This window comes from Papaver somniferum, chromosome 3 (assembly GCF_003573695.1).
Source record: "Papaver somniferum cultivar HN1 chromosome 3, ASM357369v1, whole genome shotgun sequence".
Classification (NCBI taxonomy): Eukaryota; Viridiplantae; Streptophyta; class Magnoliopsida; order Ranunculales; family Papaveraceae; genus Papaver; species Papaver somniferum.
Window position 1 is genome coordinate 187,273,207 of NC_039360.1, and position 12,142 is coordinate 187,285,348.

Consider the following 12,142-nt stretch of genomic DNA (forward strand, 5'->3'; position numbering starts at 1 on the left):
GTTTTTCCCCATCTACAAGAAGGTGTTTGTGGAGCATGCCAAAAGGGTGAGCAAGGAAAATTTCCACACAAATCTTCTCGAGACATAGCCACTCGTGCTCCTCTCGATCTTATTCATATGGATCCGTTTGGTCCAATCCAACAAGCATCGGTTGGAGGTAATAAGTATGCTTTAGTAATGGTAGATGACTATACTCGGTTCACAAGAACAAGAATGACACTCTTGAGGAATTCAAGATTATCGTGAACATGATTCAAAATGAACAAGGTCGCAAGCTTAAGAAGATAAGAAGCGATCATGGTACAGAATTCAAGGATACGAAAATATATGAATACTGTAATGATCTTGGGATTACCCAACAATTTTTTGCTCCTATTATACCTCAATCGAATGATGTAGCTGATAGAAAGAATAGAAATATTCAATAAATGGCAAGAGTAATGCTTCACAATAAAAACCTACCATTAAATTTATGGGGGGAAGCTGTTTTTACAGCATGTTATCTAATAAACAGAGTTTACTTAAGATCCAAAACTCTAAATACTCCATATGAATTATGGTATGGAAGAAAACCTAATCTGAGATACTTAAGGGTTTTCAGAAGCAAATGCTATATTCTCAAGGATAGAAAACCAAAAAGTGATGAAGGAATTTTTCTTGGCTATGCCTCTGATAGACGTGCCTTCCGGGTATACAACCTCAGAACCAGAGTCATGATGGAATCAATTAATGTTGTTATCAATGACATTAGTGACTTTAGTCAAGATAACCACACTACAACATAGCTTCCTCCCTCTGAGACTGTTATTAAAGAAAAACAGACTGTAGAAAAACCAACTGTGGTTCCTCTAATTAGTGATATTGATGATAAAGATGATAGTGAAAGTATTGTTGAACAACCCAATGATACTGAAGATATTTTCCAAAAACCTGCCAAGTGGGTACATCAAAGACACTCTACTGAAGATATTATCGGAGATGCCAGTGCCAGAGTTATGACTCGAAGAGAACTTCAGAATGTCTGTCACTATTCATGCTATCTATCTTTAATAGAACCAAAAAATATTGAGGAAGCACTCAGTGAACCATCTTGGGTAAACTATATGCATGAGAACTCAATCAGTTTAAAAGGAAAGAAGTGTGGGAACTTGTTCCAAAACCGACATGAGTAAACATTGTTGGAACCAAGTGGATCTACAAGAACAAATCGGACGAATTCGGAACAATTGTCAGAAACAAAGCCAGGCTTGTTGCTCAAGGATATTCTCAAATTCAAGGTACTGATTTTCATGAAACTTTTGCTCATGTTTCTCGTTTAGAATCTATTAGACTTTTACTTGCTTATGCCTGCTATCTTAAGATAAAATTATTTCAAATGGATATTAAGTCTGCATTTTTAAATGGGGATTTAAAAGAAGAAGTTTTCGTAGCTCAACCAAAAGGGTTTAAAGACCCATCGTTCCCAGACCATGTCTTTAAACTTAAGAAGGCCTTGTATGGTCTAAAACAAGCCCCAAGAGCTTGGTATGACAAGTTGACATCCTTTCTACTTCAAAAAGGATTCTCTACAGGTGGTGCTGATAAAACTCTTTTCACCAAGGGGTGTGGTAAAAATTTTCTTATAGCACAAATATATGTAGATGATATCATATATGGACCCACCTCAAAAACTCTAACAGATGAATTCCTAAATCTTATGAGTGGAGAATTCAAAATGAGTAATGTCGAAGAATTGTCATAATTTCTTGGTTTGCAAATACAACAACAAAAAGACAATATTTTTCTTTCTCAAGAAAAATATGCAAGGAACCTTGTTGAGAAATTCGAACTAAACAAGTCAACACCTATGAAAACTCCAATGCCGACTACCGGGAAACTCCAATCCAATCCAGGAGAAAAATCTGTTGATCAAAAACTATATAGATCCATGATTGGAAGCTTGTTGTACTTAAGTGCAACAAGGACAAACATTTCCTTCAGTGTGGGATGTTGTGCCAGATTTCATGCAGACCCTAAAGAATCACACCTTAAAGATGTAAAACGAATCATAAGATATGTTAATGGTACCGTAGATTATGGCCTTTCATACTCTATGGATACAAACAACAGTCTAGTTTCCTATTCAGATACTGATTGGGCAGGGTGTGTAGAAGATCGGAAAAGCACCTCTGGTGGTTGCTTCTATGTTGATCAAAATCTTGTTGCTTGGCACAACAAGAAACCGAATTCACAGTCTTTATCAACCTGTGAAGCAGAATACATTGCTGCTGGTACATGCTGTACCCAACTATTATGGATGAAACATATGCTCATCGACTATGGAATAAATATTTCAACTATGAACATTCTTTGTGATAACTCAAGTGATATTCCCTTGACTGAGAATCCAGTTGAACATTCTCGTACTAAACACATAGATATTAGATATCACTTTATTAGAGAATTGTATGAGAATGGTGTTATAAAATTAGAGTATGTTCCATCTGAGCGTCAACTAGCTGATATTATTACTAAACCCTTAGATAGAGCAACTTTCAAAAATCTAAGGAAATCCATAGGAATTATCAAGGTACATTAGTACCGTGTGTAACCCTTATGGTTTGAGTGACTTTTTGATTTAGCAGGATTAAGTTTTAGCCCATGTTGGTAGGCTTTATCAAAGAATCATGAGGGATTCTGGTAGAAACAATATGTGAAAAAGTCACAATATGTTGAATCGGTTTTGGTTTAGCATAAAAGCATATGTGTTTCGACGGTTTTCAACTCTTGCTTGCAATTGTTAAAACCGGGTTTCAACCTTTCTCTGGTAAAGGTTGCGGGTTGTTGTTATTCTTTTGTTTTGGGCATAAGGATGAAAACGTGATGATATTTCGATATCAATTATCTCTGGACGAAGATGCAAACATATTGGAGAAGTGGATGCGAAATTTGAGGTAAAAATCTTGTTAGTTAATTGTTTTCCTGTTTAAGAAAAGACTGAATTTATATTATATATATTGGTTGCTTTTGCTTAACAAAATTTCGGTACGATTGATGTTTATTCCATGATGTGTGTGTGGATGTGTGATTCAATTGGTTCCGGTTAAGAAAAACTATTGTTATCTTGCTTTATTGTGTGGTATCAATTGTTTAGGCTAACAAAATTTCGGTACAATTGATGTTGTGTGTGATTCAATTGGTTCTGGTTAAGAAAAACTATTGTTATCTTGCTTTTGTATGGTATCAATTGTTTAGGCTTACAAAATTTCGGTGCAATTGCGGTGCTTTTAATGTCTATGTTGTTTCAATTGCTTCCGGTTGAGGTGAATAATTATGCAAGTTGATTTATTTTGGTTTGTATGAATTATTTATGGCTTAACGAAATAAAAAGTGTACGAGATGAGTTGTTTAGTCCAATTCGATTCCGGATAAGAGAAACTAAGTTAATTCTGATCTTAGTTAGACTTATCGAAGTGAGGTTTCGGTTATTCAAGTCTAATCGAATTCCTTAACAAGAAATGCTAGTTGACTAACCTAGTACTTGTCTTGTTTAAAATTGAAAGGTCTAAGTTTATGGATAATTAGAACCTGATGAGAAAAATAGAGTTTATCTTTATTTTGGTCTTATCGAATTAAGCGGTTGTTTTTGAACAATCGGTTTAGCAAAGGGACTAATGTGGTTAGTTGATTTTTGGCTTGCTAAGCTAAATTGGAAAAATTGTTTCGGACAATTGTTTCCTTGATAACATATCAAAATAAAACTACTTGTAGTTTCGGTTTTGATATTGGTTATCAGAACATGATGTATGGAACCCTCGTGCCTAACTCTACAGGTTTGCAAGTATACTTTGAGATTTGTAAGATTATTTTCGTGTTGTCCTTTATTTTCTCGTTTCTTTGTCATTTTTGTGACAAAAGGGGGAGAAATATATGGAGTAAACAGGTGATACTGGCATTTATTTTATATTGATTGGTATCGCAAAGGAAAAGAACAATGGTTCTTGAACGTTTATCTAACGAAAGAGTGAAAGCACAGACTAAGGGGGAGTAACATGTCATATGAATTGGTATAACAAAGACGTGCGGATTGAATATATACCTATCTTCCTTAGGGGGAGTATTAGCTTTGTTATTATAATATCAACAACGACATTTTCAAGGATTGAATGTAAGCAGTTTTACTGTGTTGTTGAATCGGGAATCAAGCAGATGTGTAATGAATTCTTGTAATTTGTTTATCCATATGATGTAAGAGTTTTGTCATTGAAATTTACAAAGGGGGAGATTGTTAGAGCATGGCTCGGTTGAACCCACCAAGCGTTGGTATGTCAAGTTTGGTTGTCATATTTTAGTGAATCAAAACTCATGTTAAGAGTCGCTTGATTATGTACTAGAGTCAACTTCGTATAGGTTAGCTTGAAAGTATTAGGATATGAGACATTACAATTATTGCGAAGTCTTGAAGATGTGAAGAAGCAAGGAGCTACAACGATAACAATCATCCTTCCACTTGAGGTTAGTGATATTTGACTTGAACTGTTCCATTCCCTAACATATCTTTCAAGTCGTGCATATTTAAAACATAACTGCGAAGCATATTTGAACTCTAGATAGACATAGTATTAAGGAATACAATACGAGGTTTATTGCTTAACCATTAAACTTTGTAGATAAGACATCGCCATAATAATTTGAATGCTATTGTGATTATGTATGGGTATGAGGTGAGGATTTCATCCTAGGGAACAATGTTTACATATGTTTTAAGGAAGTAAGTTCATAAACTTGTTTGTGAACCGAAAAGGAAATTGCCAGGTGTTATTGGTTTTGTTATTCATTGCATATCTTATGAACAACCAATATGTGTGATTGAGTATAACCGCTCACAACTTGTTTGTTTTCTTGGTAGAACTATTCGCAAAGGCCTGACTTATGTATTGGTATGACTTTTATTAGTGAAACTGATCTTAAGTAATCACCTGAGATGGTATGATCGGGTTTGTGTTTTGTCTGACCAAATATGGGAAAGGGGAACGATTCTAGTAAGAGGTGCAGTACATCACAAAGGGGAACCGGTCCTTGTATGGGGTGCAACAAGGTTTATAGCAGAAAGGGGAACCGATCCTATGGACATGTGCAACACGTTTTTAGGCAAAGGGGAACCGATCCTATGGACATGTGCAACATGTTTTTAGGCAAAGGGGAACCGATACTATGGACATGTGCAACACATATAAGTTAGATACCATATATATGTGGGGAACCGATCCTAGTACCTAGTCAACCGAATTTTGGAAAGCTAGCGTGACTATGCAATACTTACATGGAGGTAGAACCGAAACTTGTTTTGGTAGAACCGTTAAACCCATGATTGTGATTGAATGTTGGTTTGATCAATCACATAGTTCTTGAAAGTCAGATGAACCAATTCTAAACTTGTTTGGAAGTGTGGCAAATCGGTTTCAAGGTTGTAAGTGTGAAAGAGAACTAACAAAGTAAGGATGTCGACATACTTGGAACATGTGCTGTGAATGTTTATTTCTTTAATTGTTCAAAGATATTCCTTAACGGCTAAGGGAAGAGAATCCCAGGATCGAAACATAAGTAACTTAAGAATCTTTTAATTAAGGTTATTAATTTCATTTTGTAGGGAAATTCCAGAATTAGTAATGTGCATTTACTAATTAGATTTTCCGAGAGATTTCGATCATTATTTTTGGACAAAGCATTTCCAGGAATTATGAAAACCGAATTTGTGCTTTAATGAATATCTTGAGAATATTTTAGGTGATGGAAATTCCTTGGTGTCCAAACTTCCTTGTCTATAAATACTTGAAGTTTGCCTTTCTAGCAAACTAATCCTTCGTAACAACAGACTTCCTTTTTTGTTGTTACTGGTGTATCCGCCTATTCGGAGAGGAGAGTAACCTAATTAGGCGAAATCTTTTACGGCCGCTCAGTTTAAAGTCTTCTTTGGGATTGAGAAGCTATAGCGTGTACAGTTGGTGGGAAACTAGATAATTGCGGTTTATCTTTTGTTTTCGATTGATTTGATTGACTAACGGTGGTTGAAATATGATTGCACCTAGTTTGTTTATTCTTGAGAATCTTCTCTTCTGATATAACATTCACTCAAACTAGTTCAGAGTTTCGACAGGGATCTTTAGACTGTTGTGAGTTCTAAAGACGATCGTCTGATAATCCATTGTTAACAGACTCTGTTCTGTGTTGATTGATCACAAGAGATTCAAATGATTGTGTGCAGGTTTTTATTAAAGATTTAAGAAGACTTGAAGACAAAGAAGATATTGAAGATCTGACTTGGGTTTTATAATCTTTGGTGTGCACAATACTTGTTTTGGTAAAAGAGGATCCAATTAATAATCGGTTTATCCTTGTGGTAGATTGGATTGATTAATTTAGTAGATCGGCATCAACACAATTCTTTGGATTAAGAGTGTTGTTGGCTTAATCTTAAACGATTACTTCGGTAATTGAACATAAGATAGATCTAAGTACCCGACGAAGGAGTTTATGTTAAGATAAACGGAAGAGCCTTTGTCCGACTCATATCACTTGGTTGAATAGAGTTGATACCAAACATATTTGTTGTTCCTAAACTGTTTGGAATACGAACCAAAGGAATTTTTCCAAGTACGTGACGTATTTATAAGTTGGAGGCATGGGAATACAGACGGAACTAGGTGAACTATAGGTTTAGTTGCTTCGTCTCAACTATACGAAGTTGGTGTAATTTTGTGTAGCGGCTTAATCCTGAGAGTATTCAATTATGGACAAGGTCCCGGGGTTTTTCTGCATTTGCGGTTTCCTCGTTAACAAAATCTTGCTATGCCATTTACTTTTATTTTCCGCATTATAATTTTTTTATGATAATTAAAGTAAATTACACAAACGTTAATTCCTATTTAATTGATAAGCAATCCTATTGTGTTTGGTTAAGTCCGAACCTTTGTATCAAGTAAACATACTTCGTTGTTGTATTGTCTCGATCTCGTATCCATAGTCAATCACACGAAGTGTGAACCGATTAGTTGTATTGTCTCGACTCTGTCTTTAAACAATCACTTTCGGAGAAAGGACTTATAGGTAGGAAAAGTTTTAGCTTGAGGTATATTTGGGTACCCTCGCCTTTTCAAAATCATTGAGCTCCAATTCAAGTGGATCCACAAAAAGGTAACATTAAAACTCATACTCCTTATGTTACTAAGCATTGTTATTATTGTGGTAATAAAGGGCACTTGCAATGGGGATGCAAAGTTCGTAAGATGGAAGATGCACTTTCTTTTGTATCAAACGAATTGGGTAAGTTTGCTCCCTGAAAGAACTCAGATTATTATTGTCCTAAGTTTAGGAAAAAGAATTATTATAACGATAATTCAAATTTTGCGTATCGCTCGACAAGGTCATCTCATAAAAGACCTGAATATAGAAAAAAATGACTTTGTAAATACAAAGACAAGATCTGATGTTCCAAATTGGAGAAAGGGTGTTTCGCAAAATATCCAAAAGGACAATGATCCTAATGGTATGAAGGAGAAAGCTGCTCCTGCGAAACCCAACACTAAATGGGTCCCAAAGTCCTCCATAGCCAAGAAGGAACCAACAGTTAGTTACAAGAATGACTCTCAGATGTTAATTGTTGGTGACAATATTTATAAAAGTTTTCTTGAAAGACTAAATAAAGACATCATGTCCGAAATCTCTTGTACTAGTAAACGTTGTGATAATGACACTCTTCATCACAAGTCAAAGAAGAAGAAAAGGATATGGAACACGAGAAAACAAATCAATCTAGAGGTCAAGAGTGATTTTGTCTTAGTCCCTAGTGACAAAGAAGACAAGGCTCAAATAAACACAACCTAGTTGTGTTAGAATGTGCATGCTAACCTTGGTGCTCAATCTTTTGAAAGGTGAGGAAACACATGAAAACTGAGCACATGATCTCTCGGTTATTATATGACTAATTAACATCTTTAGGGAGATTTATTTTCTTCTATACTCATACTTTCTCTATCTATATTTGATCTTTTGATAGAAACGGTAATTTTGAGTTTATGATGTTGATATCTACTGATCATATATGTGTATCTCTTGTTTTTACGGTTAAAACGAGCCAAAAATCACTGAATTCGAACATCGTATGCAAAAGTTATGTCAAAAACAGTTTAGTATTGTGATCTGTCACAAGTAACTCTTGTAACCGATCCTAGTAACCGGTCCTAGTGACTACTAGTGATTTTGTAACCGATCCTAGTGATTGGTCCATACGAAGGAGCGTAAAACTGTTTTGTCCATAACTTCTTCGTCCGAACTCGGAATGACCTCATTCTTTTTGAGTTGGTTTTGAAATTCAATTCCCTACAAGATAGAGGTAATTTAAATACTTAATTATTTGTTGAATATTTGTGGTGTATTGCATTTGTGTTATGGGATGTTTGATTGCGGTTTTTATAACCTTAATATTCGATCTCATATGATGTGAACCCTTATGGTTTGGGTGACTTTTTGGTTTAGCACGATTAACTTCTAGCCCATGTTGGTAGGCTTTATCAAAGTATCATAAGGGGTTCCGATTGAACTCATATGGGAAAAAAGTCACATTATGTTGAATCATTTGGTTTATCATAAAAGCATATGTGTTTCGAGGTTTTCAACTTTTGCATCGCATTAGTTAAAACCGGGTTTCAACCTTTCTATGGTAAAGGTTAGTTTTTGTTGTTGTTCTTTTGTCTTGCGAGAGGATGACAACACAACGGGGGAGAGTTCTAACTTGAACTTGCGCTTATCTTTCTGGGTGAGGAGGATGCGGAATTTGAGGTAACGAATTTGATAGTTAATCGTTTTCCTGTTTAAGAAAAGCCTGATTTTATTGCATATATTTTGCTTTTGCTTATCAAAATTTCGGTACAATTGATGTTTATTCCATTATTTGTGTATAGATATGTGTGTGATTCAATTGTTTCCGGTTAAGAAAAACTATTGTTATCTTGCTTTATTGTTTGGTATCAATAGTTTAGCCTTACGAAATTTCGGTGCAATTGCGGTACTATAATGTCCATGTTTGTTTCAATTGCTTCCGGTTGAGGTAAATAATTATGCAAGTTGATTTATTTGGTTTGTATCAATTGTGTATGGCTTAACATTAAAGGTTTTCGGGATGAATTGTTTAGTCCATTTCAATTCCAGATAAGAGAAACTAATTTAATTCTGATCTTAGTTAGACTTATCAAAGTGGAGGTTCGGTTATTCAAGTCTAATCGAATGCCTTAACAAGAAATGCTAGTTAACTAACCTAGTACTTGTCTTGTTTAAAAGTGAAAGGTCTAAGTTATTGTTCGAATAATCAGATGATGATGAGAAAAATAAAGTTAATTCTGATCTTTATTTTGGTCTTATCAAACAAGCGATTGTGTATGTACAATCAGTTTAGCAAAGGAACTAAGGTGCTTAGTCAATTTTTGATTTGCTAAACTATTAGGGAAAATTGCTTCAGGAAATTGTTTCGTTGGTAACATATCAAAACAAAATTGCTTTGTAGTTTCGGTTTTGATATTGGGTATCTAAAATGGTTTGTGGAACCCTCGTGCTTAACTCTTATAGGTTGCAAGTCTTTTAAGATTTGTAAGATCCTTTCGGGTTGTCCTTTATTTGCTCGTACCTTTGTCATTTTGTGACAAAAAGGGGGAGAAATATATAGATTAAACAAGTGATTTGGTATCACTAACGAAAGGACAATGGTGCATAAACGTTATACCTAAAGAAAGAGTAAAGCATAAACTAAGGGGAATAACATATCATATTGATACTTGTAGTTATATGGACTACAAAGGGAATAAAAAAGATGTGCGGATTGAAAATCTACCTATCTTACCTTTAGGGGGAGTACTAGTCTTGTTATTATAATGTCAACAACGCATTTATGGATTGAATGTATACAAGTTATTGTGTTGTTGAAACTTGGAATCAAGCGTATGTGTAATGAATTCTTGTAATTTGTTTATCCATATGATGCAAGAGTTTTGTCACTAAAATTGACAAAGGGGGAAATTGTAAGAGCATTGCTCGGTTGGACCCACCAAGCGTTGGTATGTCAAATTTGGTTGTCATATTTTAGTGAACCAAAACTCATTTAAAGAGTCGCTTGATTATTTACTAGAGTCAACTTCGTATATGTTAGCTAGAAAGTTACTAGGATATGAGACTTACAAGTATTACGTGAAGACTTGAAGAATGTGAAGAAGTAAAGAGCTACATCAACGACATCATCCTTCCTCTTGAGGTTAGTAATATTTTGACTTGAACTGTTTCATTACTAACATATCTTTCAAGTCGTGCATATTGAAAACATAACTGCAAAGCTGTGAATGATTATACTCTAGTTATACGTAGTATTAAGGAATTATAATACAAAGTATAACGCCTCTCATTTGAACTTCGTATATAAGACATCGACATAATCGTATGAATGCTATTGTGATTAGTATGGGTATGGGTGAAGATTTCGTCCTAGGAAACAATGTTTTACATTCGTTTAAAGGAAGTACAATTCATAAACTTGTTTTATGAATCGAAAGGGAAATCGCCAGGCTTATTGGTATTGTTATTCGTTGCAAATATTTGGATTACCAATATGTGTTTAGTATAACCGCTCATAACTTGTTTATGTATCTTGGTGTTTATGGGTGAAAACTATTTCTGCTGGTTTTGGTAATATTGGGTGTGTGTGTATGAGAAATGAATCTAAACCCTAAACAAATGCACTGCACGGGAGTGCTTTTGCTTCGAGAGATCAATTTATACAATTTTGGCCTAGACTAATAAATGGTCGTTCCATACTTTCTTCGGTCACAAAGTGAAGGAGATGGGGTTGATCTTAGGGAGGGAAGCGAAGAAGGTGTTGAAATTGTGAAGGTGTTGGCTGTTTATGACTTGTATCAGAATGATGAAATGGCTTGCATAATGAAAGCAATCAGTTCTGGATGTTTTCTGGATACTGTGACAACACTTGGTTTTTCTGTGTTGTTTGGAAATATGTGAACGACCTATTTATACAAGTCATTGAGCGCAATCCTCATCTCGTAGGAAGTGGAGGAAGTTGAGTGATGGAGTAGTGGGGTCGTGTAGGTGATTGTCACATGATCACGCCTTTTCCCACTTCCCTCATCATCGTTAACCGTCCATGCCTCATGACACGTTCTCGTAATGGGCGCGTTGCACGCCACACGCTGTAAACTGCCAGACCATTACCCCAGTAAGTATCCCCCAGTTTGTGACATGTTTGATGTCTCGAATGAGTGGGTCGAGTCGTAGGACCCACCACAAGAAATAACATAAGTTGCTATCAGGTTAAATAACTAAGTTATTTAAAGAATTGATATTCATGAAATATCGTGTATGCTCGATGCATGTAACGCATCGAAAACAATAAATATGCATGAAGCATCTCTGTTTTAAAGATTAACTGAATAAGTCGCGGATTTAAGCGTCTTAAAATGGTAGCATGTCCAACCATCTTCGATTGATCGTTTGGAGGCCGCATGGGCAGGCCACCATCTGGTCGGTCACTCACTGTAATAGAATGGCGGACGATGACCATTGAGACGCTTCATTGGTCGCTTTACTTTAAATCTAAGCCATTCGTCCAAGCTGTCAAAGTTGGACGGATGAGATGATTTACGGCGCATGTTTGCTGCCGTTGATAGATTTTAGGGTTTTAAAGAGGTGCGCACCATCCCCTTTGGCTTGATCGAATTCAAGCATGGCGCTTGTTTTGGTGGGACCGACCAGTCATGCATCGAGGCGGCCCATTGCTGTGCATGTCTACACCTCTTGGTCCCATGAAGGTTCGATCTATGCCACTCAATTTGACCGACAAAGATGAGTGGCCGTGATCGATTTGCGACAGAAAGCCATTGCCGCAAAGGATTAAAGGCCGCGCGACATGTCATCTTTAGACGCGCGTTTCGAGGCGCCTGGCCATAGTCTGCCTAGGACGGCCGATTACACGCACAGGTGGGCCCATAGTGATCATATCAACATCCTTGGGACTTCTTGAGTCTATATCTACACCCTCCGTTTAGGCTGACGAAGATGGATGGACGTGATCGAACTACGACAGGTGTGCACTGCTGCAAACCCTAAT

The 12,142-nt window shown here is 36.1% G+C and overlaps 1 protein-coding gene across 1 annotated transcript in view; it reads left to right on the forward strand.

Annotated features, from left to right (window-relative positions):
* Positions 1 to 1,858: 1,858 nt before the first annotated feature.
* The window catches only part of LOC113360432 (uncharacterized mitochondrial protein AtMg00810-like), a 33,664-nt gene continuing 23,380 nt past the window's right edge, over positions 1,859 to 12,142 (forward strand). The window contains exon 1 of the mRNA XM_026603940.1: positions 1,859 to 2,270. Coding sequence (XP_026459725.1) covers positions 1,859 to 2,270 — 412 coding nt within the window. The remainder of the gene's footprint in view (positions 2,271 to 12,142) is intronic.